Below are 27,495 nucleotides of genomic sequence, written 5' to 3' on the forward strand. Positions count from 1 at the left end.
TCTGTTTTAAGAAAAACAAAGAAAGACATCTGACAAGTGGTCAGTACTACATGGCAAGATTACAGAGATGATGCCATGATTAGAAGATTTAAAGCACCAGCATCTCCGGGGTTTAAAGCAAATAATAAGGAACAAGACAGAAGAAGTCCCAGAAGACAAATGAATGATGCTTCCTCTGCCAATATGAAGTACAAGCTTCTTCAGTACTCCCCAGTGAATATAATGTCTCCAGAGGAAACAGCAGAAGGTATGATTATAGTCACCTTGCCCACTGGAGGACATTTGTGTTTAATTAATACTGGAGCCAACACACGCAGAAGACAGTAGTATAGTGAACCGCTTTTCATCAAACTTTTGACAGGTGCCCAGCCCCCTTTAAAGCCCCGCCCCCTTTTAATTGTGTTTGATATAAAACTGATATCAAATGATATAAAACTGATATCAAATGATTATTGATTGGCTATTAAGAACAGAATCTGACCCTTAGACAAGCCGCATTTATATTAAATGGCTAACCAAAAAAAGCTTATGAAAAAGGCGTATTATATGGTATTAAAGCCGGGCAGTTATTGCGGTGTCGATAAATATTATAAGGCTAATAAAGGCAAGTTCAAAAGAGCGGAAATAAAAAAATGGTTTCAAGTACAAGACGCTTACACATTACATAAGCCGGCACGAAAAAACCTATAAAAGGAATGTCATAGTCAAAAATATTACATAAAGAGAACATACAAACTACACACATTTAAGTGCTATACTTGCAAATATGCGAAGCGAGCACAGCAATATATGGTAACACACGCATTTACACGGACATGCCACAGAGATGGATTCGACACTTATTTCATACAGTACATAATTACAATAATATCAAGCGCCAGACATCATGGTGATTTAAAATCACCTAATGAATTAATGTCATGAATGTGTATTATTTGAACGGAACCAGATACACCTGTCATGTTTACTTTTAAAACAAGCAGATTGGTGTGTAGATTAATTTGATACTTGTTATTAAGTTGTAGGACATTGCAGCGGATAGTTATGATTGAATGTATAAAAGCTAAAATCACTTTGTTAGAACAATGAATGATAGAGGTGGAGGACAGGAAACTCGGGCCAGCCCTTTCGATGTCTTCAAGGCTGAACCTGATCAGCATATGCAAAGAAACTGGTGACTCATGAGTCCCCTCCTCCAGAAACTAGATAACATATTGATTACACTGGAGCTCACTTGCATTTTTGGTCTCAGAGTGGCTGTGTGGTCTCAGACGATGATGGACTTGCTAGCAGATCAGTTCCTGTATTTATTTACAGAGAGAGAGAGTGATATGGAAAGACGAATCTATATAACTTAAGGATAATGGTATTGTATCGCTGGCATGTAACTGTAATTGTAAATGTAATTGTATGTAACTGCATGTAACTCTATGTAACTATGTTCTAACTGCTTACTGTGTGAGTTGTAACCATGTAACTATAGGTATACTGTACTTTGTAATATATATTGAATCCATACCCTTTTAACAACAAATATATACATCAATGAGCTTTGGAACTCAGATAATGTGTGGGTGTATTGTTTTCTCTTATGGGATACAGTGTTTTGCGATGTACAGCGCACTTTTATCGTATATGGTAGTAAGAGGTGCAGGCATTTACAATATATATTAGAGCGGGCATGTTAAATATTTGTGAGAAATCAATTTGGCATTCATAGGAACATGATTTGCGTATCGGATATAAATCAGCAATGGCAATGTGATCTGGTTTCGCTCATAGACATTGCAAAGTACAATGATGGTTTTAAATATATATTAACCATCATCGATATATTCAGTAAGAAAGCGTGGGTGGCTGGTATAGCATCCAAGAATGCGACAACCGTCGCTAATGCTTTTGAAAAAATATTCCAACAGGGTTGCTTGCCAAAGAAGTTGCAAACCGATAATGGTAAAGAGTTTCTAAACAAAATCTTTAAAAAAGTGTTAGAAAAATACGGCATACATCATTTCACAACCAATAATGAAGTGAAAGCAGCCATTATAGAACGCTTCAATAGGACTTTAAAAACAAGGATGTGTCATTATTTCACAGCGCGGAACACGTACAGATATATAGATGTCTTACAAGATTTCATAAACAGCTATAATAACACATACCATAGAACGATTAAGTGTACACCGTGCAATGTGGGGCCCTCTAACGCTTTGAAAATTCTCAAGACGACGTACGGCGTTTACTTTAGAACTAAGAAAATTACACCACGTTTTAACATCGGTGAACATGTACGCATATCCAAATATAAGGATATATTTCAGAAAGGGTATGAACAGAATTTTTCTGAGGAAATATTTGTCATACAGAATGTGAACACTAAAGGTGTTAAGCCGCTTTATAAGTTGACGGATCTCTACGGCGAAGAAATTCGCAGCCGTTTTTACCCCGATGAGTTACAAAGCGTGCCAAAAAACTATAATAGAATATACAAAGTGGAAAAATTTTTAAAACATAAGACGGTCACCGGTCGGAAATACGCGTTAGTCAAGTGGCGCGGGTACCCCGCAAAATTTAACAGTTGGGTTGACGCATCAGAGATAAAAGATATAAAAAACGTGCCGAGCTCTAAACAAGATGAGCGATGGATGACAAATCGTTTTACATAACCTTACCCAGCAATGCCTCAGCGGATACTTTTCCGCAAAATAAGATTCTAACTATACAACAAAACTTGCAAAGTTGATACACTTAAGCGGTGAGTGGGAAATTGCTCTTACAGAAATACAATATCCACACACGTGGAATACCTTGGATATACAAGATTGTAAATTACAAATAACACAGGATGTTATGTTTTCCAATCCAGTTGTGGAATTTGCAGCCGTGTGCATTAAACCCGGATTTTATAAAACAATCGACGCGCTACTGGATGTAATCAACGCGGAAATAGGGCGACATAAACTGGATGGCGGATTAAGACTAGTGTACGATCCGCTTGAACGCGTTGTAACATGCGATAGTAAGTGGCTGTATCATCTTACACCCGGTGATAAACTGACGACGATCCTTGGTTTACAACCTAAAGCTAAGATTTCTAAACCATGCACCGATATCAAAGGCGGCCAGTATACACTGTATGTGTATACTGACATTATCAACCACCAGAGGGTCGGTGATAGCTACGTACCGCTACTACGCACAGTTGAAATTAAGGGATATAACAACGAGGTGATCACAATACGATATGAGAAACCCGATTACGTACCATTGTGCAAAGCGCATTTTGACACTGTAGCCATAGAGATAAAGAACGACCAGAACAAGAACATCTCATTTAAATTTGGTAAAGTGATCGTGAAACTACACTTTAGCCATCGCAAACACGATATTTATTAACTAAACAGGATGGTCGCTGTTAAAAATTATGGCAATCCGGATCTCTACGCGCAATATTATAAAACGCAGGCCGGTAATGGATTACCAGGTTTTCACGGCAGCGCGTACATGTACGGATGTGGTTTAGGCAGTATTTTTCGAAGTCTTTTCAGAAAAGCTGTTCCTCTTTTCCGGAGAGGTTTAGAGTTAGCTAAACCGCATATGAAGACCGCGGCACGTAATATAGCGAAAGACGTTATCGGACAAGCCACAACGGCCGTGATGAATAAGATACACGATGCGAACCAAGGAAAACAAGACGGTTCAGGACTAATATATACAAGAAAAGGCGTGTCTAAAAGAAAACGGAAGCATATGATAGCGCTTCCGCCTTGGGACATACCCTTTTTAAATAAAAACCAGAGACGATGCAACTCAAAGAAGAAGAGAAAGCCGAAGCGCTCCGTTGGTGATATTTTTTAAACATGTCTTTCATACACCACGAGTCCGTTGAATGCGCAAAAACAGAGCTGGATCTTTTTGACGTGCCCCCGACACAAACTAGCATAGAGAAAAGTCTATACGTCGAAGTCCAACCTTATCCGACACAGCGCCGCTTGGATTTTACACTACTACGATCTGAACAACACGCTGCTGTACGTGACATGCAAGATCGTACGACCCGATAACACACCGATACCGCAAGGTGCACAGGTCGCACTTATTAATTACCCCATATCGACTTTATTCAACCAAGTGGATGTAACTTTGGGTGACAGGCTCATATCACAATCCAACAATCTTTACGCATGCCGCGCGTACATAGGGACTATATTGAATTACAGCTCAGACGCTTTGTCAACAAAGCACACAACAGGACTATTTTACAAAGATTCGGCTGGAGAATTTAACAACACGGTGCTGGACGGACCGAATACGGGGTTAAAAAAACGAGCAGGAGCGACAGAGCAGAGTCGCATGGTTGAATTGCTAGGACCGCTTCACTGCGACCTTTTTCATCAACATAAACTAATTTTAAATGTCGTTGACCTGAAGATTAAACTAACCAGAAACAAAGACGCATTCTGCTTAATGTCGGCTGACACGGATGCCTTTAAAATACAGATCACAGCGGCGTCCCTGTTCGTGAAAAGAGTGCAGGTCTCACCGGCCGTGTGGATTGGGCACGCGCAGGCCCTGCTAAACGGCAACGCGAAATACGCGATTGACCGCGTTGGATGAAAATCTACAGCGTACCAGCAGGCAGTAGAGTATTTAATCTAGAAAATCTATTTTTAGGTCAAGTGCTGAAAACCGTCATAGTCGGCTTTGTGGATAACGAAGCATTTTCAGGAATCCATAACCGGAATCCCCTTTGCTTTGAACATAAAAATGTAAGTTTTGTGTCCCTTTATCTGGATGGAACACCGCACCCTGCAAAACCATATCAACTAGACTTTGAACACGGTAATGCTGTAAGAGAGTATATGTCACTCATACAGATCACAAATAAGCAGAAATCTGACAATGGTATACTGATTGACCGCGAAGAGTACCTCAGAGGTTACACACTATTTGCTTTTGATCTGTTGCCGGAGCAGGAATGTGGAGAACACCTCTCCCTGATAAGAACGGGCAATCTACGTGCTGAATATCGCTTTGCAGAAGCGTTAGAACGGACAGTCAATATACGCTCTATTTGATAACATCATCGAGATTAATCAAAGGCGCGATGTGCTGTACGATTATCTATAAATGAAATAAGCTAACACTACGCTGCTGAAAAATGAACACATTACAGATAAACTGTATTCTGTACGCTGCGCAAAGCACACGGCATATTTTTAAAGGAACGTATCCGTGTGATCTGTTGCCTGCCGATAAACTGACGCATTACCCCTGCACATTTGTAATCAACATGCATAGCAGTGGGCAGCCTGGCGAACACTGGTTGGCTGTTTATTTTAATGAAGATGGCATTTGTTATTTCTTTGATTCCTACGGTCTCTCGCCGGACAGTGACATTTTCCCAAAGAATATCATAAAGTTTTTACATTTTAATTCAAAAAGTATTTGTCACCAAAACCGTCGGTTACAAGATTTTTCAAGCGATGTATGCGGTCAATACTGTATTTACTTTATATTTTTTATGTGTAAAAACTACAAATATGATGATTTCTTGACACAGTTTAGTAATGATACAAAACGCGTAATGACCGTTTAGTTTCAAACTTTGTAAGGCGTATGCCAAGAAGCCATTGTTTGAGTCATTATACAGATAAATATATTCAGAATTGTGTAACTTGTTGTAATAACCAATGTGTTTGACACATTTTATGTACAATACGTCATAACTATGATTATTTTAAAATAAACATCAATGTTTTTAATCTTTATGCTGTTGTGTGTTTGTAAGTTTCTTTCAAAGACAACTGATTAGAATAAAGAAAAAAAGGGGTCTTTCTAAATCATGAATATATTTTATTAGATCATAAAGTTTATTTACAGATACATTGCCGATGCATTATTATAATATGTCATTTATTACAGTTCTACGCGTAAAAACTACAAATATGGTGATTTCTTGACATAATTTAGTAAAAATACAAAACATACATTGTGGTACAAAATAAGCACACAAATTTACAAAAATAAATAAATAAACAAACAAACATTAGTTATACATTAGAATGTCAACCACGGTGATTCCTGAAACAGATCTACGGCTCTTTTCCTAGGTAGTAAGTATCTGTGCGGCGTTGTTAGGCCGGGTGAACTTAAAACATTTATACGTCTATTCTTAAGGTTTTGCGGTGGCGCGGGCGATGATACAGCAACATCAGAGTCATCGTTCGCCTCTGCTTTTAAACGGTCTAGGTACATTCTAGTTGACGCATTACTAACAAATGTGGATAGCACATTTAATTCAGACAAAGCACACATAAATTCAGGCCAGCCAGCCGGCATCTTACGACTCGTCACGCTATGGTTTTGTGTGATGCTTCTTATTAAATCCAGCATGTTGGAACCCTGTACAGCTGTGCCTTTATACAGAAACTCACCTTTAGCATTCCAGTTTGTGATGTGCTTAGAGCGTGTCATTTTATTCAATAGTATTTCACAGTCTTTTTTATACCTCGCATTAACACCGCTCAGTATTTCATGATAAACATCATCGGCAGCATCCGGATGTGCAGGGTTAATTGTTTCATCAAAGACATTTGTACCAGGTGATAAAAGAGTTAAAGTTGACATTTCACCATCAGTCTGTTTACTCAGGACCAGATACCTCTGCAAAGCGGCTGTGTAACGTTTTGCCTTTTCATATTCTGATAAATTGTTATTCTGTAGTATGTTTATGATCTCTACATCTAGACCTTGTGTGGCTGTTTTACGTATGTCATCGGAATTGGGTTTGTTTTGTAAAGGCTCTATCTGTCGCTGGGGCACCAAATACATTTTCTCAGTGTATTCCATCAGCGGTTAGTCAGAAGTCCTGTTATTAATGGAATAGCAAAACGAAGCAATGACCCAATAAATTCCCCGTATTGTTTCACCAAATGTTTCTTTTTACCAATGGTGCATTTCTCATTACAAAGAGATTTTATAAGATCCCGCTTCTTTTTAAGGTACTTCAACTGTCTTTGTGACAATGGTATCTTACCTTTAAGTATGTTGAGGGCTATCTCACAAATGGCAGTCACCAAATCGTTTGAAGCATTGTATAAAATAGCACTTGTTTGGGTCGGTGTCACCTTTATTAGCATCTTTAAAAGCGCCCAATTACGGCGTATCCTCGCTGACATGTTCACGGCTGATAGGACTATGACAAATGACTAAAAGTTGTGCGTTTATAGCTTTTTAGAGCTTCTCTTTTTAATGACATAAGCCACCGGTTCAGCCGGTGGAAATAAACCGCTTCGTAAACGGTATTCGTCAAGCGGATTGGTTCTTAAATCAACCAGTAAATAGCCATACGGTGTGGATGTCACATTTTGGAATGCATCCAGATAGAACCGACTGTTAGTGGGGTACATTTGTCTAGCCAGCGTCGTCACCTGCAATTTATCCTGTGGGTTTTTGAAAAGGACCATATATTTTGTGTTTAGATGTATCGTCCTGCTCTTTTTACCTTGGCAAAAGACATTTTGCACTAGGTACATGATACTGAGGTTTCTGTGGTGTACATACTTTGTGAATGCTTTCTCAATCTCAGAATTATTACTAGCCGACTCCATCAGATCATCAACAACCGCTAAATTAATCCTATCAAGGGGAAAAAGTTGGTCGTCGTTAAAAGTCTCAGGTAGACCCTCTATAAAACGCATGCTTGGGTAATCACGCAGAAGCTGATCGTACATAGGTTGCCAACAGCCATAAAACCAAACAATATTATCAGGCACATGTGATATTTGCGTAGGTGCATTTTCCAGCAACATTTTCACAAAATAACTTTTACCCGAATTGGAGGAGCCTGCTAAAATACATGAGAAGGGGTGTTGTAACTGGACATCCATCCTAATACCCAAAAGGGACTGTTGTGAAGTTATCTGTAAGTCTCCGTTTAGTGTAAACACACTTTTGCGTTTTCTGCAGCGTGCGCGTTTCAATCTGCCAGTACTTTTTAAATCGGACTATACCGGGTTGACGGAGCACAATTTTTTTCTGATCATCGCCTTCGGGGTTTAACGGATAATCTAAGACCAGGTCTTTCAGACTTTCAAAGTTAATGTGTTGCGCATTATCAACATTGAGCGTTATACCTTTAACTTTTAAACTAGTCTTTCCATTGATTAGACGATATCCATATGATTTGGGGTCTGATGAGACAAATTCTGTTATATGGGCACCCGCTGGCAGCTCGCTAGTCAGCTCGCCTAGATAATCACCCAATGGTGGATTCCAATCACTGGGCATGCTGACAAAAATCACAGAATCTGTATCATGGTAAAGACAACGTTCTTGTAATCGATCCAATAGTTTGTACAATTCAATCCTAGCATGCGCGGTTGTAATCGCAGCTATATATATATTTGTATTGGAAGCTTTGGAGTAATGATCTTTTGCATATCTCCAATTAAGCATTGCGGTACTATCATCTATAAAGTCTAAAGCAGACACCTCATAGTGCGGTAAAAACACGTATTCAAAAAGCTTGTCGGGGTCAGACACTAGACAAGTGTTGGGCATGTTATTACGTTGACCAAACTTTCCCCATAAGGAGTTTAAAAACAATTTTGAAATTTGTCTTTTTGTGGGGTTGATTTCTATGTGATCGGGTCGTAAAGACACACCTTCATTTTTTTGATAGGCGTCTATATACGCCTGGCGTTTCTCAGAGTCTGTACACCAATCGGGATAACCAGTAGCCTCTTGTTTATCCCTAAGATGCATTTTAATGTAACCTGAAAACAAATCGTCAGATCGTTCATCAAATTGCCACACCTCATAGATTTTACACACTTTGTAACCCTTGTCTACAGCCTGTTTTAACTCAGGAGTACACCACGTACCCGTGATTGCCCTGCATTCATCGCTATGGACACAAGGCTCTGTCCAGACTCAGCACATGTGCGACATAAAGGAAACATCAGTTTTCCACGCATTTTAACAGGTAGAACAGGAAAGAGAAGACCCCGTGGTGGATACACTTTTACTTTGGCAATACCAAAATACTTTGTAACATCCCCAAAATTTTGATAGATTATACGTGGGTGTTTTATTGGGTACATTTTGGTTTTGTTGACAAAAGGATACAGACTGGTAAAATCGTAGTAGTGAATCTGTTCATCCGGCTGTGCTTTGTGGTACAGCTTTATGGCGTTTGTACGACCACCGTAAAGCGCTGCTCGGGGGTCCAATGATTCGGGTAATTCTTTACCCTTCAGAAAAGATTGTAGACTCGCATCAGACTCTACCATTTTTTTCCATTCGCATTCCCAAATGACACGTACGTGAAAACCGCATAGTTTAAGAAAGTTCATTCTCACTTGTGTCTTGTGTTGCAGTTGACCAGAGGTCGTTTTAGTCAGTTTGTTTTTATCATCGCCGTTGTAACATGCGCCACAGCCGTGGTAAAAACAACCTTGGAATTCAAACGCCGTTGCTACGCCGTTAATCACGGCGTAACCATCAAGGTGATAGTTACCAACTTTCCTTTCACCCCCTTGTAAAGCGTGTCTTATTTCTATACCTTCTCGGTGTTCTATGTACATCAACCATTGTATGGCCGGTGTTGAATATTGCTTCTGAGTTTTGTGATAGTTATCCCCCGGTACAAGCGCCAAGGTATTTTCTGGTAAAAACTTGCACCGGTACATCGCCATTCAGACCGCCGCCAGGGTCGTCAGTTGAAAGGGGTCAATGTGTCTCTTAACAACGACATCACCTTTCTTCTTAGTTATTACATATTCTTGTTCCGTCATAGATATAACAGCGTCTCTGAAAGAGCTACATGCTTTTTGTAAAATTTTGACATCCTCCTTACAGTAGCGTGCGAGTTCATCCTGAAAGTTGAATGGGACTTGTTTGGCATTTTTATACCATTCTGAAACTCTGCTTGATCTTCAGCTAACATGTATTGTACACCAAAATACTCTATTGAGGGCATAGAACCTATGTAATTTTGGTTAGCGGCAGTGTTAAAAAAATGTGGAAAATGGCCTTTGGAACCCTCAAAACCCATGGCTTTTGGTAATCGACTGAGTCGCATGGGCAAAAAATTGAAATAGTCGATAAATCTTATCTTTAAATCTGTTACTGTTACACATAACAGTTTACCACCCTGAGCCAGCACATCGATCTTAAATTTCTCCTTAATCAGCTGTCGCATAACAAAGTACGCATCACAACGACCGGCATTATGGGCTATGAATGTGTACCGATCAAATTTTGCTCTCATGAATGTTTTTACAAAATCCTCAATACAAACAACACCCTTAAACTCCCAGGATTCATCATCCGCTAGTGTTAGAGCGTAACAGTAATTTGGCACGTGAATATTGTTTTCTTGGCTGCACTCAAAATCATAAAAAAATGTAATTCTTAGTGGGTTTCGCGGGTTTTATGTTTTGTATGTAACACAAATGACCCGCAAAACCTGCAACCACTGTCTTGCAAATGGGGCAAATCATTCCGTCACATTTGTGTTTGGGGGTCGTAAACTTGCCACATTTATCACAAAAGATTTTGTTTAGACACTGTATCTTGTGAGACAAGGCTAGAGACTTGTGCGCTTCTAAACATACAGTTGACCTGCAAAACACTCTACACATGGAGCACCTTAGAGCAGCATCTCCTGTATCAACACAATCCTGCCTGAGGCATGCTTTACAAAAGAAAAGGCAAGTGTGATTATTTCTGTAGTGATACGCTGTGTGGCAATATGTACAGAAAAAACGGGCTCCTACAAATGCCTTAATATCTAATATACCGTAGAAATGGTCATTATGCCATAATATGAAAAGAATTTCATTGTACTGGCTGTCTGTGCAAAAATAATGACAAGAATTATTGTTGTGATAAAGTATTTTAATTTTCACGCTTAAGTGTTTTTCGAAAAAAGCAATGTCGCTAAATACGAGCGCTTTATCAAGAGGTAGCTTCAAAGCTTTATGAAGCTCTAGAGCCCTCTCATGGATCATGTGGTCCGTTGCATTATCTTTGTCTAGGAGTTTGCAGAGACTAGCAGCCAGACACAGATTGTTACCGGTGTTATTAAAATCATATAACAGGCGTCGGCGCTTCTCAATAATTAGGCTATGAGGATCCTCCGTAGACGCCTACCTGTAAGAGCACCACCTGCACGATTCTTGAAAACAGAGATCACAAATTTCAACTCTGTATCAAATAAAACCTTAGCATTACTTTGCAACATGTTTGTTATCTGATTCAAAAAACCGATGGCGTCTAATGAACCATGCGGTTTACGGTGTGAATAGATGGCGTTATGTAGTCCACCACCCTCCAACCTTAGCTGTAAGCGGTCGTTAGGATCCAATTCATGCATATAATCATCGAGCATTGCCTGTATAGCCTCGTGTATTGACTGCACAGCGTCTACAAATGACGTTACCCTGCCCAGATAGACAAACCTGAAATGATGATGGTATTCAGATGCCCTGAAATTGGGGTAATGTCTTTCAAATCTATCAATAGATTCTATAAAACAGGGTATGTCTCATTGTTATTAACGGGTGTTGGTGGCCTGGGTACTATGGGTGATCCCGGTTGTTCAACAACTGCTGTTGGTGCAAGATTGGGTTCTATCACCGGCGCTGATGAATGTGCTACGCTGTCAACATGGTCACTAACCGGTGTACCCAACACCTGACCAGTAACCCTATGTTTACACAATTTTAATAACTGCTTTATTGCACATTTCACTTTTAATTTCCTACAGCGTGACAAAACGCACATTACAACAGAACTTCTCATTACATCAGCTTTTATTTTCTGCCTGCATAACTTAATTTCATCACATTTCAATCCACGTCCAATCATATCTAGTCTTTTTTTTGCAAATAAATTTTCCCTTATGAATGTCCATGTTCCATCTGACTGTCCACTATTTCATCGATGCCACAGCGTATTCTTTAATAAATCTTTTAAGCATACGCAGATCTCTATTGCCGCTGCGCATTAACTTCTTCAATCGCGTTGACATATCATTTGCAACCTGTTCCATGCAGCTGATATCCTCCCAAAGCTTACCTATCAACGCATAATGTTGTATTTCTATCGTTTTGTGATTATGTTCTGTCATTGTGGTTTTGTCAACTGTGTTTTTTGCCCACCTGCTATGTCTAATGACGTTGTCGCAACATCATCCGGCATAACAAGGCCTGATGCTTCTGCATCGACCACTTCAGTTGTTACAGAATCATGAACCGCTGTCTGCACATTGACCGTGTTGTTCTGAGCTGCTGAATCACCTTGGTTGTTGTGTGTGGCTTGTATCTCTATACACTCTGTATAAAATTCTTGTGCATTTATGCCTTGATCACCCCTGGTTACAGGATCATCACTATGCATAAATTGTTGTGTATCAGTAATAATTATCGGGCTAGCCTGTGTGTCCGGTATTATAATTATGTCGGGTTGCACCAACTGTGCCCACTCTTTGTTAACACGTCTTCTCGATAGGCGCCACGATTTCTTAGCTCTTGCCGGCTCTGTAATTTTAACACTGGAATCTACTGTCTGTTCATGAACCTGTGTATCTGGGATCGTGATAATCTCTCTCTGTCTTCATTACTGCTTGCACAGTTGTTTGTGATTATATCGCCTACACCACTTTTTGAGAGTCTGGACCCCCTCTTAGTTTCTGCACGTTGTGTACCAGGCATTTCACCATTATTGATGTCATTACATTTGTTAGAATAATTTTGTAACCTACGTTTTTTAGGTTCTACACATGCTGTATAGGATAGCTTTCTTTTTAGACATTCTGCAGACCCACGGGTGTTGGCGTCATTGCATAGGTTTGAAATATCATGCAACGGCATCAACTTGTGTCGTTTTGGCTCAGTAAAGTCTGAATACTGAATAGCATAGTTTTCTTTTTAAACATTCTGCAGACTGGTTAGACGCTAGACCAGTGTCCCATCGTGTTGTGCTTGACATACCTCTCATACGTTTGTTTGGTTTGATTTTACAATACAGCTGATTCATAAACATTGGGTTAGAAAAATCTAGATAATAGTTCAAGGGAGTTGTGACTTGCTGATTATCATCATTGTCGACAGGTTGTTGTACTGCTGTTCTGACAGTGTTTGCCTCCTCAGCAGACACATCGACCACTGTTATAGATGGCTTGTAACAAGTCGCTACATTAGAAGGCCTAAATGCTGTAATAAAAAAATAAACAAAAATAAAAAGTATATATATATATATATATATATATATATATATATATATATATATATATATAGTTGTGTTTACGTTGACGGTGTGTAAAAAACATTGTTTGAGACTATTACATCTATAGCTTTGTTTGGTAAACATACATTGTATAAAATGTGTTTGTTCCATTACAGGATCATGCGTTTGCGGTGGTGGAGTTGGTACATCATTTAGGATGCACTGGTTGTCTGATTGGTCCGCCGGTATAGTTGGGTTATGTACAATAGAGTATGCGTATAAGTACCTTTTAAAAAGATTTAAAAAAAAATTTTCATCTGCATTTTTTCATTAGCAATGATTACGCACAGCTGTTCTCTGATCCTGTATCCCCGCTGTATGTTGGCGCACGGCTGTTCTCTGATTCTGGCTCTACACGGTATGTTGGATAATGATTCCGGAATGTATCAATGTCACACCCAAAAACATATTCTGAACCAGTCGGGTCGGATGTACCCATATAGATGTAGTCCTCATTATTTACAGAACCTGCATATATATAATTACAGGAAAAATTAAATTTTATAATAAATTAAAATTTACATTTTATAATAAATTTATTTATTTTTTATTTATTAACAGTTTCTTATATAGCGTAGCAAATACTGTCGCACTTTAGAATTGGAAATAACAATGATGTAACAAAACTGTTTAATAAACAGTCATAGAGGTAGGACGGCACTGCTCGCATGCTTACAATAAATTAAAATCTTGTGAGCAATGTACAAACATTTTAAACTTTTTAAAAATAAATAACAAATTTGTCGCTGTCGAACTTACGGTTTAGAAGTTGGTAGCTAGGTACAGAATCTGAAATATCAACGTTGCTATTGTCATCGTAGACATCCAGGTTTGTAGGTCTCTAAAAAAAGGTATAATGCGATCGGATTAATGATCGTATACTTTTTCAAACTTTCAACGGTTAACGTATTATACATTGAAATACCTTTAAATAATATATATAATTTACTGATATTAAACAATTAAAATACAAAAATTTGGTATATTTGTTTCAAATATTAATATACTATGGGGTAAATTTACTAAGCTCCCGATTTTGACCGAGATGCCGTTTTTTCATCAAAGTGTCATCTCGGTAATTTACTAAACTCAAATCACGGCAGTGATGTGGGCATTCGTAATATTTTGGAAGTTCAAGGTAAAAATCACGAATGAATACACCATCGGTCAAAATACGCCTGTTTAGATATGAATCTCGGTCATTTACTAACCATTCGTAATTGTAATATCTGCCGTGAAAATGCATTTGCGGCCGTGAAAAAATACAATTCGTAAAAAAGTCCTAAAAAAAAACGCGGCTGCTTTTGAAAAGCGTGTTTACATGTGTACTCAATTATCCATTACTCACACCTGAATGTTTGGCCCTATAAAAGTGTTCCAGGCACATTTTGAAATTCTCTCACTCTGAAATGGCGGCTGTGGTGTGTGCCAATGAATTTATGTTTGCTGTGGGATACCTTAGACTGCTCCATGAGGCTTCCAGAAATCAGGCCCAGGTAAGTGAACATGGTCAGCAGGTTGTCCAGGTGCCGCGGAGGCTGCGCCAGCCTCGTTTTTTTAGAGGTCGTTTAAACTTAAACGCATTGTCCGATGATAGGGTCATACAGATGTTCCGCCTAAATAGAACCAACATTTTCCGCCTGTATGACCTTGTCAAACTGGGCCTAGACCCTGAGACAGCACGCTCTCGCTCTGTCTCAGGCCTACACAAACTCCTGGCTGTGTTACACTTTATGGCTACTGGGAGCTTCCAGGCTGTGGCAGGCGACGTGATTGGTATCTCACAGCCCACCTTTTCAAGATATTTGAATCAGGTGAGTCAAAAAATACATAGCCGGTTATGTCTAAGTGTTGCTTCTGTAAGTACAAACAACACAGTATTGTATAGAATACCTAACATGACACTCACCTTAGCTTGTTTAATGTCCACTCAGGTTTTGGATGTCTTGGATCCACATATTAATGCCTCAATCTGCTTCCCTACCCAGGAGTCGGAGTGGCGTGCTGTCAGGGTAGCTTTCTATGAGCTTGCTGGCATGCCCAATGTGCTGGGGGCCATAGATTGCACACACGTTCAGCTGAGATCACCTAGGGGCCGCCAATACATATATACGAATAGACATCTGGCCCAATCAACTAATGTCCAGGTGGTCTGTGATGCAAACTTTAAAATTATGAGTGTTGTTGCAGGTTACCCTGGTGGCTGCCATGACTCCTTCATCCTCAGTCAGTCATCGCTCTTCGATAAATTTGAGGACGGACAAATGCCTGATGGCTGGCTGTTGGGTATGTTTAAAATGTTTTGTGTGTATGTCTTTTAACCACAAACTCGAGTTTTGACTAGGGGAATGAATAATCTAACACATGTACTAATGTTGACTATATCTGTTTTTCAGGTGATGGGGGTTACGGCTGCTACTCTTGGCTCCTTACTCCATTGTCCCAACCTGATTCTCCTGCTGAACACAGTTACAATCATGCACATAAGGCTACGCGGAATGTGATAGAAAGATGTTTTGGTGTGCTGAAGTCACGGTTTCGGTGTCTGGATAAATCTGCAGGCCTTTTGTTGTATAGTCCCTCAAAGGTGACTAGAATTGTGTTCTGCTGCTGTTTTCTCCATAATCTGTGTTTAAGTCAACATCTGGCACATGATGAGGGAGAAAGCAGTCAGCAAGCAGAGGAGTTAGAAACATCTGGTGACAGTGTGAGTACATATGTAGGGAGGCAGGTACGGCAAGAAGTGATCCAGCGGTATTTTTCTGGTAAGTTTTTGTAGGATGTAATTATCCTTGACTAAACACTTTGCAATACAATCAATTGTGTGTTTTGTTACTTACTGTTTGTTGTTTATAGTGGTGTGTACATTGTACTTAGTTTATGTTATCAATACATTTTCAGACATTACCCATGAAAAACATACATACATACATAGCAGCTTCTACAATGTTTGAGACGGACACAGGAAGTTGTGTGTTTGACAAAACTAAATTTTTATTGCGTTACTCAAATTTTTCAAAAGTCTTATTTTTTCCGCTTGTGTGTGCTGGGTGCTGTGCTTTGTGCTGGCTCACTGGCACGTGCTCGGGAGGAACGCCGAACAGGGGAGGTTACTGGCGTTTGGATAGGGGTCGTGGTTCCAGAGCTGGAGGTCACTTGTTGAGCTGCCATCAATGTTATGTTGTTGCTCAAATTATTTATGCTTGCATTCAGTTGTGTGTTGGTTGCAGTGTGGCTGGCTACAATCCGGGATAAAGACTCATTCACAACCTGGTTGTGCTGTATTAGTTGTACGAGTGTTTGTTGGTGGCGCTGTTGCTCATCAATGATGCGCGTTAAATGAGCCAGCATTTGGTTGTTGTCTGCCCGTATTTGCTCCATCGATGTTGCGATTCGGCCTACTTGGACAATCAGTCTGCCCGAGTTGCGACTAATGCGCGGTAGATGATGGGGCAGACTGGCAAGGTGTTGGGTATGTGCGGTCAGGCTGGCATTGCTTTGGGCCTGTTGGCTTGTCCAACTGGACCAAAAGTCATCTGGTATTTGTGGCTGGGGTGGAGCTTGTGCCAGTTGTGGACTCATGGAGGCTTGGGGGATATCCTGCAGCTGTATTGGCTGGCTCGGGTCAACAGGTGTTAGTTGCAGTGTGAAAGTTGCCTGTTGGTCTTGTCCCTGCTGGTCCACGTCGGCCATCAAGCTTGGCTCTGTATGGGGTGGCCAACATGCAATGTTTACTTTTCTAAAAATATATTTGCTAGTTCTAAACATTACTACATTCATAATACTCCATTTCTCAAGTTTTTAGAGTTGTTTTTCTTAACTTATAATTTGTTTGTTCTCAAAAAACATATATACCATCACAGGCGTGCACATAGACAGACTTGCGGAATCCTCACCTAACTACCTCCCCTCCACAGCATTACAGTGTTATGTCACCTCCCCTGTCCACGATATAGACTGCTTACCTGGATAGTCCAGAGGAGCGGAGCAAGTAAGCAGTCTACATACCGGACAGGGGAGGTGTGTGAACACTATAATGTTGTGGAGGGTGTTTTTGAAAAAAGTCATTTATTTTTTTTTATTTTTTTTATGTGCACGTGTGTGGTCAAAATATTTACAAATGTATGTTCTTTTTTAAAAATGATGTTGGCGATATCAACCACTAAGACATTGAAAAATTAAGCATTTGCACCTTTAACAATTGAAGACGTAACATCACATTGCTTGTTATGGCAAACATGTAATCTCAACTCCAACTCACAACATAGTAACTGTACTGTGTAGATTATTTGCTATGTGTTTAGTTTCTGTTTTGACTCACCAGATAACTGAGGTGATCGGGGCTCATCACTCTGTGGACTCGCCAATAGTGCCAGTGGTGGCTGGGGTGACACTGCAGAAATGCGCCGCCTGGGTGGGGAAGATGGAGCCACAGATTCCGTGCCAAGACGCCGTGTCTTACTTGGCCTCCTGGGTAAGTGCCCCGAGCCCTGTGATGGGCGCCTTAGAGGAGGTAGGCTTACAGAAGCAGAACCTATGAGAATATATAAACATTAATATTTTGTACTTCTATGTGTTTGCAGAATATGTGACTACAGTGAATTCTTACCTGCAATCCCAGCATCATCCTGAGTTGTCTGAGGCCTGTCTGGCCGGCTGGTCTGTCGGACTGTTGAAAAAGTGGCGAAAACATTATTACCATACTTTGTGTAAAAATTCTAACTGCAAAGCCTTAGTGTACTGTACCCATCTATTAGGTATTGTAAATTAAACTAATTTCTGCTTAAGATCTTCGTGCTTCCTTAATTTGTGGTGTATATCAAAATGTACATGGTGTTGCACCAAATAAATCTGTTACATTTGAGAATTATGTGTCAGATATTGCATAGATTGAATACTTGCAAATTGAACAAAAATGTTTATTTGAATCTGTAGAAACCTTTTTTTTTTTCAAAAAAAATAAAATAAAAAAAAATGCTATTAGATACAACACCGATGTCCAAGCAATATCTCATAATAATTATTGCAAATACACATACCAGCAGGCATTGCACCTGTTTTTGCCAATAAAAAATAAAAAGCTACAGCCAAGGCAAGATGGAAAATGCAGTTTCTAAACACAAACACACCTTAAGGGTGCATAGGCCTGCAATACATGACCAACAATTTTTGCATCCTTTAACCTTTAAAAAAAACAACATTATCATTTTGAGGACATTTTACAATATTTAACAAATATCCAACTCACCATCCTGCGTGGGTCGGTCCGAATCCCGGACATGAGTTGCAGACACCACTTCTGCAGGAATCAGTGCCCGCACAGGCTCCTCCCACTCCCGATAGGTTGCCCGGAAAGGGGGGCCACCTCCGGTTTTGCGGGCTGATTTTGCCTCTTTGGCCATCTTGGCCTTGACACGCCGCTTTATGTCATAGAACCTCTTGCGACACGTGTCCTCAGTCCGCCTCACCACACCCTCACTATTGACGGCAACTATTACTTGCCCCCACAGGACAGACTTCCTGCGGGAGGACACCTTGCCAGCATCCTGACCAAACAATTGGCGATGGTGCTTCATCAGCTCACGCACCAACGCCATGTTTTCAGCATAGCTGAACTTAATATTCCTGCCAGTCTTGGTAGTGGTGCGTGGCTGCGGAGCCACAACACCATCACTATCACTGGAGAATGCAGCAACAGGCACCCCCTCCTCCTCCTCCTCACTAACCTCCTCCCTCTCACTAACCCCCTCCACCTCACTAACAGCCTCCACCTCACTAACAGCCTCCACCTCACTACCAGCCTCCACCTCACTAACCTCCGCCACCACACTGACCTCTGAGTCTGACATGAGGACAAACGACACAAAACACAGAAAAATCAATACAAAAAACACACTCCTCCACTACTACTACTACTACACACCACACAGCCAACACACACGCTCACTCACTCACTCACTCACTCACTCACTCACTCACTCACAAACAATGACAAAAGACTATAAAAAAAAACAAGGACAAAAAAGTTGACAAACTGTGAAAAAACAATACTACAAATATGACAAGACTACTTACACACACAGTACAGCACTCAACAATCACAAAACTCCTCTCCAAATCCACCAAAAACACCACCAAACTCACCAACTCCAAATACACCTTCCTCTCTCCTCTCCACTAGCTAAACCCACGAGGTGCGGTGTGTTTGGGGCGGTTTTATAGTAATATGCACAGACACTCCTCCTTCACGAATACAACCAATCACGGACGCGTGACAAAAGCGAAACTTAGGACTAAAAACGCGGCCGCAATATCAAAATCACTGCCGTAACAGACATGTGACGCAGTCGTAAAAAAAACCCACAAACACGGCCGCAAAACAACAAAATCGGCCGCATTCTACAGCTGAAAACCACGAATGACATCGACATCGGAACAAAAGAAAAACCCGAATACGACAGCTTAGTAAATTAGTCGTAATCAATTCAAAAAGTTGCAGTTTTACACTTTCGATGTCATTCTTGATTGAACTTTGACCTGAAACGGGAAAATACGAATCTTAGTAAATTTACCCCTATGTGTTTGTTTGTTTTTGCTTTATGAGAACGTGTGTAGCATCACTTTACAGCGATTTTCGACCTTATATAAAAGTTGCATAAAATACATTTACAGTAGGGTTTCATACAATGCTTAATAACCAATTATTTAATCATTAAATTAACTGTACAGTACTTAACTACACACCTGCATTATGTTTGACAGTTGATGGCTTGGTATAAATTTTATTAAGATTACAGCGCTATTAGCTGGCCATTTAATATAAATGCGGCTTGTCTAAGGGTCAGATTCTGTTCTTAATAGCCAATCAATAATCATTTGATATCAGTTTTATATCATTTGATATCAGTTTCATATTAAACACAATTAAAAGAGGGCGGGCTTAAAGGGGGCGGGGCACCTGTCAAAAGTTTGATGAAAAGCGGTTCACTATACTACTGAAGACAGTAGAGGGAGATACCACAAGAACTGATGATATCAGAAATACTTAAAAGGACTGGAGATGCATGAACTACAGTCACTAATACCAGTCCAGTTCTTGACCTCGGAGTACATGTCCAGTGACTTTGCTGGAGCACAATGAAGCTTATCCAAGGAGAATAAAGTACACAGCAGCAGAAGTTGAAATTTCCAATAACTTATCAAAGGAAAGTACAGAACCATTAAGAAGCAAGTTAGAACAGAAGTTCAGTATTGGCTCATTCCCGCAGTACCAGTTGTAGAAGAAAGTAAGCAATACTACTGGACCAGTATACCCCAGGGAGGGGATACATCACCAAGTGATTTATCCACAAAACATACAGCTAAATACAAGATGTGAATGAACTGCTGATTGCCACCACTACTACAAGAAGTACCAAAGAAGAGACAGTGTCCTTATTGAAGTTTCTGGAAGAACAAGACTGCAGAGCCTCAGAAGGAGAAATTGCAGCTAGCCAAGCAAGAGGTAATCTTCCTAGGACACTCAAGGTACCCGACATCTAACAAAAGTGAGGAGGAAAAATTCATACTGCAAGCTAAGATGCCAACTAGTGTCAAGCAAGTCAGATGATAATTCCTGGGCCTAGTAGGACACTACAGAACATGAATACCTTTAGCACCAGTCTACATGCAAGCATTGTATGACAACACTGAAAGGGAGGAGGGTCCGCATCCTACACACAGCAACAGATGAATGAAGCAATTGAACAATTGGAAGCAGCAGTTGCCTCATCTCAAGCCCTAGACCTACCTGACTATTGCAGAAGGAGGCCATACATAAAAGTCCTTACGCAAAATTATGCACTGAGGCAAAGACCAGTGGCCTACCACTCAAGCAAGCTTGACAGCAGTACTCAAGGAGCACCTACCAGCATCATAGCAGTGGCAGCAGCAACAGTCCTGGAAGAGGACAAGAGCACAGACACAGTGCTGAATCTGTAGTCCTAGAAGAGGACAAGAGCACAGGCAAGGTGCTGAATCATGAGCTTATCATCCAGGTACCACATGCAGGTACAGAAAAGCTTCAGCAAGCAAGAACCAAACACCTGTCAGCGGCAAGGCTGATCATGTATGAAGTAGCACTGCCAAAGTGCGACACGTAATCATCAGTAGATGTACTACCCTCAACCCAGCAACCCTTTTCCAGCATTAATCAATAAAGGTGTTGAATCTCAAGATTCAAAAGGAGGGAAAAACAGATTATCTCCTGATGAATCGGAAAGCAAGAGGTTGATGATAAGGACCAGGAAGGTGGTCCAGAAGAGCAAGATAGAAACAGATCATCATGGATGCAGGACCAGAGGGATGGTCCAGAAGAGGAAGATAATAATTCTAGTAATCAAAAATTTTCCTTTTCCTTGTGTGGTGTTAATGGAACAAGAACCTCAACTTGCCATATGTTACATACACAGCCCTACCTAATGCTCAGCATGAGCTATATGTGGATGGATCAAGGTACCATGAGGATGGAATTCCTTATACAGGAGTAATTGACCACTGAACATGAAGTTGTGGATTCAGGATCCTTACCATTCCAGTACAAGAGTGTGGGCCAGATATGGAAAAGCAGAGGCTTCAAGAAGGCAAGTGGCGAAGACATACAACATGCTTCCCTGATCAGACACCAGTTCAGAGCTTTGCAAGGGCCACATGAAAGGTTGCAGTAATGAAGATCCAGGCACATGCAAGAAATGACACTCCTGAAACAAGAGGCAACAATCTGGAAAGATGCTGAAGCCAAGAGGGCAGCAAGATGCCCCCAGCAGGAAAGGCAAGTCTATCCAGTAACCATTCCAGTGCCAGACTAGATATGCTGATTGAACTTCAAAACCAAGCAGGAGAGAGTGAGAAAGTAGCCTGTGGATAAAGAAAGCAACCAAACAACCAACCAACCAACCAACCAACCAACCAACCAACCAACCAGTAAAGGTGGCCATCTACACCACACAGACAGAAGTAACAGAAAGAAGCAAGGACTCACATGCCTGATCTACAGGATTTGAAGATATTTCAGGAACAAGCAGGTCCTGAAGAAAAAGCAGCATGGCAAAGAAGAAGAGCCAGACAAGAAGAAGACACTGGCTTATGAAAATTAGAAGAGAAGTTATACTTACCCAGAAGCTTATATTCACATAGGTGCTAAGTCAGCCATGGACTCACACACCTGGGAGAGGATCAAATGGAAAGTTTAGTTAATGGAAGATGGATAGATCAAGGATGTTATCCAGCCGCAACCAAGTTTGTACAAGCCTACTAGATATGCAGGCCTACTGAAAATGTCCAATCCAAGACAGAAGGTCAAGTCAACCCTTTGGAGCAATCCCCAAAAAGTTATTTTCCATTTCAAAGACAGCAAATTGACTATATCTAACTGCCAAAGATGTATTGGTAGCCACAGACATTTTCAGTTATTTGCCAATGGCAAAAGCCACAGCAATATCAATAGCTAAAAAATTAGTTTCAGAAGTTATGTGCAGATATAGGGGTATATTTACTAAAATTCGTATTTGTACCGATTTGGAGTGAGATTCATCACGAATGACATCGAATGTGTAATTGTGCAACTTTTTGAATTTTTTACGACTAATTTACTAAGCAGTCGTATTTTTTTTTCCGTGTTTTCCGATGTCGATGTCATTCGTAGTTTTGTAAGGTAGAATGCGGCCGATTTAGTGGTTTTGCGGCCATGTTATGTGGCTTTTTTACGACTGCGTCACATTTTGGTAGGCAGTGTTTGTCCGTTCACTGCCGCGTTTTTTTTCCTAAGTTTCGTTTTTGTCACTCGTCCGTGATTGGTTTGATTCGTGATGGAGGAGTGTCTGTGCACATTACTATAAAAACACCCCAAACCGTCAGCACCTCGTGGGTTTAGCTAGTGGAGAGGTGAGAGGAAGGTGTGTTAGGAGTTGGAGAGTTGTTTGGAGTTTGTGGAGGATTATAGGAGGATTTTTGTGATTGTTGAGTGCTGTACTGTGTGTGTAAGTAGTCTTGTCATACTTGTTGTGTAGTTATTTAAAAGTTTGTTGATTTTTTTGTCATTGTTTTTTATTTCACGTCTATTGTCATTGTTTGTGAGTGAGTGAGTGAGTGAGTGAGTGAGTGAGTGAGTGAGTGTGTGTGTGTTTGGTGTGTGTTGTGTAGTGGTAGTGGAGGAGTGTGTTTAATGGTTTTTTTTCTCAGTGTTATTTGTTGTTTGTCCTGATTATGTCCCAGTCAGAGGTGAGTGAGGTGAAGGAGGTGAGTGAGAGGGAGGAGGTGAGTGAGGTGGAGGAGGTGAGTGAGAGGGAGGAGGTGAGTGTGAGGGAGGAGGTTAGTGAGGTGGAGGAGGTTAGTGAGGAGGAGGGGGTGGCTGCTGCTGCGGCCTCCAGTGATAGTGATGGTGTTGTGGCTCCGCAGCCACGCACCACTACAAAGACTGGCCGCAATGTCAAATTTAGCTATGCTGAAAATATGGCTTTGGTGCGGGAGCTGATGAGGCATCATCGGCAGTTGTTTGGCCATGATGCTGCAAAGGTGTCGTCACACAGGAAGAGTGTTCTGTGGGGGAAGGTCATTGCGGCAGTGAATAGTGAGGGTGTGGTGAGGCGGACCGAGGACACGTGCCGTAAGCGTTTTTACGATATAAAGCGCCGTGTCAAGGCGAAGATGGCCAAGGAGGCTAAATCGGCCCGCCAAACCGGAGGTGGACCCCCCTTCCGGGCATCTTACCGTGATTGGGAGGAGCCTGTGCGTGCACTCATTCCGCAAGAAGTGGTTGGTGCCACTTATGTCCGGGATTCGGATCGGCCAAGGCAGGATGGTGAGTTATTTGTGTTTTTTTTAAAACAATTTAAGCATGTGTGCTTTGTCCTTAGTTGTCTGAAATGTCTTCTAGCTAATTGTGGTTGTCAGTTTGTTCATTCTTCTAATGTGTTGGTGATGTAGTGCAGGCCTGGCCAACCTGTGGCTCTCCAGCTGTTGTGAAACTACAAGTCCCATCATGCCTTGCCACAGTTTTGCTATTAGGGAATGATAAAACTGTGGCAGGGCATGCTGGGATGTGTAGTTTCACTACATCTGGAGAGCCACAGGTTGGCCAGGCCTGCACTACATCACCAACACATTAGAAGAAGGCCTGATGTGCTGGTTTTTTGTTTTTTGTTTGTTAAAAATATTACTGGTTGCCTTGGAGTTTTTCTGGTGTTGTAAGTCAAAAGTAAATATTTGTTGGTGTGTTTTAATGATTTTAAAATTATAAATTTTAAACAAAGGTTTTTGCTAATTACATTTCATCTCATTTATGATTATTGTGTGTTGTTATGGGTTGCCCTTTGTGTGCTTGATGTGTTTTTGATTGCATATTTGGTTGTGATGTTTCCATTTTTTTCAAGATATTTTGGACTAGTGTTTTATTATTATTATCCCAAATTGTGTCCTTAGCGTGCAATATTGTGGTTGTGTCAAGCTACAACGTTTTTTTTTTGTAAGTAGTATAATTGTTTGCATTATGCGCCTTTGTGTATTTTTTTATTTTCATAATTTATGCTAATTTAAAGAATACGCACCCAATGACGTCAGGCAGAAAAGCATAAGCATCGTTTAGTTTAATTCTCATCAGGTACCACATATGTTTACATCACAATAAGGAATTTTCAAAAACATATCACCAAAATAGTATGTTCATAAGGACATTCTTCATATTTCTGCAGTACGCCAGAGAAGCAGCACAGCCAGGCCACAGCCAACACTGCCAAGAGATGCAGAGGGTGGCAATGCCGGTAAGATTTAACTGTATACACATATTCTGCAAACACATAGAAAGACAAAATTTTAATGATTATCTTATCACACAGGTTCTTCTTCGGCAAATCCACCAACACTAAGGCGCCCATCACAGGGCTCGGTTACTGTGGCAACGAGGCCACCCAAGAGACGCCGTCTTGAGGCTCCAGCACCAGCATCACCACCCCAACGGCGCATCTCCGCAGTGTCGGCCATGCCACCACTAGCTCTATTGGCCAGCCCCCAAAGTGAGGATCCACAATCCCCTCAGTTGTCTAGTGAGTAAACATAACAATTACGTGTAAATAAGTAAACAAACAGTGTTGTTGATTTATTAACCCGGAGAAGGCATAAGGAAGTGATACAACACTGATATGTGCAAGGTGATAAAGGCAGCAGTACAAAACAAACACAACTGTTAATGTACATATTGGATCTGTTTGCCTTGTGCCTTTCTCACCTTGCACATATCACTGGTTTTTCACTTCCTTATGCCTTCTCCAGGTTTATACATCTGCCCCACTGTTAGTACATCGAAAATTATAATACACTAATGACCAGTCATCCTTGCAATAATCAACAACAACAAGCAGATGGTGTTAAGGTATTTTTAGATGGATAATTGTCAGATGGGATGTTGGCCTTAACAACACATTTTTGGCACATAATTTTTGCAGTAAAAAAACAACATAAATGTTAAGTTGCATCCAATTGTTTTGCATGGCCAACAACGCCACTTCTAAACATAGGGCACCTTAATACTTTTTCATCCATTGTTAATGTGTACATTTTAGGCCACTATATTTTTTTTTCGCTTTTGGCAGACCACTGACTGCCTTGAACAATGTATGAGTGTATTGGCCAACACATTTATTGTATTGTGTGTGTTGTTCCAAAGGAAGCTTCATACCCAATATGTAAATGTAGTACTTTGTATTTGTTAGAGTTCTTCGTGTTTAAACATTAATTATGGCTCAGAATCCTACTATTCCCCCCCCCCCCCCAAAAAAAAAGAGTAGTGAACGTTAGAAGACACATATTTTTCAAAAAAGGTGAGCAACATAGTTAAGTTTATTCCACAATCTATTTAGCAATTACAACATTAATATTAAGAAGTAATGCATGTTGAGGTAAAGCTATAGTAAGACCAATGCTACATATTAACTAAATAGTGGCTATCTTCAACCCCATACAGACCCAGGCATCATCACCGAGGATGCCCAGCAGGAACGTGACCAGGAGACCTTCACACTCCACCTGCAGTTCATCGATCCGACTCAGACAAGCACGCCGCAGGACATACCCCAACCACCCCAAACATCCCACAGCCCCCAATTGAGCACAACACAAGTTGACACACAAATGGGCCCTGAGTTTTGGAGCCGTTGGTCGTCACAACAGGCGCAATAATGCGCAAGCCTCAACACCCACAGCCAATACCTGTCAAGTCAGCCCCATCATTTGCCTAGACTGAGTCGCAACTCAGGCAGACTTATAGTGCAGGTGGGTCGAATCGCGAACTCCATGGAACAGATGAGGGCAGACAACACCCAAATGCAGTCAAACCTCCAACGCATCTTGGATGATCAGCAGCGGCAGCAACAATCACTTATACAGATCATACAACACAACCAAATGATCAACGACAACCTCTCACGCATGATAGCTAACAACACTGCCGCTAACACTCAGCTCACAGCAAGCTTGACCAATCTAAGCCAAAGCTTTAGTGTGTTGGCATCACACCATGCCACATCTAGTTCTGGGACAACGACACCAAGCCACACCCCAGTTCATTCCCCAGTCCGACGCTCAAGTCGAACCCGCACCAACGAGCCAGCACAATCCTCGGCACCCAGCACACAAAGAAAAAAACATTAATAATGTTCGGTCAGAATATATTGACCATTACAGTGTTTTTTCTTTTAGATCGGTCGCAAAAAGTTGTGTGTTAAAATTAATAAATTGTGAACACGCAATATGTGTATTGTTTAATTAGCTCCACAAACCACATGCACATTAGTGTCTTGGCCCAGATGTGGATTGTTAGAAATATATTGCCTGCCCCTAGGTGTACTCAACTCAACATGTGTGTAAGCTATGTCACCCAGCACATTGACCATGGCCGCAAGATCAGATAAAGGTACCCTGACTGCATACCACTGCGACTCCTGGGAGGGGAAGCAGAGAGAGGCATCTATGTAGCCATCCAAGACATCCAAAATCTGAGTGGCCCTTCAAAAATTAAAGGTGAGTGTCATGACCTGTAATCAATACAATACTGTTTTCTATTACATTACAGAAGCACCACTTAGACATAGACGTGTATGCATGTTTTAACTCACCTGAATTAAATATTTTTAAAAGGTGGCCTGTGAGATACTAATTACATTGCCAGTC

At 40.8% G+C, this 27,495-nt stretch overlaps 1 protein-coding gene across 1 annotated transcript; it reads right to left on the reverse strand.

Moving 5' to 3' along the window:
- Positions 1 to 16,265: 16,265 nt before the first annotated feature.
- LOC135050798 (uncharacterized) lies at positions 16,266 to 18,008 on the reverse strand. Its single transcript, XM_063957125.1, has 3 exons — positions 17,906 to 18,008; positions 17,618 to 17,830; positions 16,266 to 17,000 (listed from the first exon to the last, which is right to left on the reverse strand). The coding sequence occupies exon 3, from the start codon at positions 16,987 to 16,989 to the stop codon at positions 16,321 to 16,323; it is 669 nt and encodes a 222-aa protein (XP_063813195.1). The 5' UTR covers positions 16,990 to 17,000; positions 17,618 to 17,830; positions 17,906 to 18,008; the 3' UTR covers positions 16,266 to 16,320.
- Positions 18,009 to 27,495: the final 9,487 nt, after the last annotated feature.

This window comes from Pseudophryne corroboree, chromosome 2 (genome assembly GCF_028390025.1).
Source record: "Pseudophryne corroboree isolate aPseCor3 chromosome 2, aPseCor3.hap2, whole genome shotgun sequence".
Lineage (NCBI taxonomy): Eukaryota > Metazoa > Chordata > Amphibia > Anura > Myobatrachidae > Pseudophryne > Pseudophryne corroboree.

Excerpts from the sequence above, each read along its gene's own strand:
- LOC135050798 (XM_063957125.1), bottom strand. The coding sequence starts at position 16,989 with ATGGCCGACGTGGACCAGCAGGGACAAGACCAACAGGCAACTTTCACA.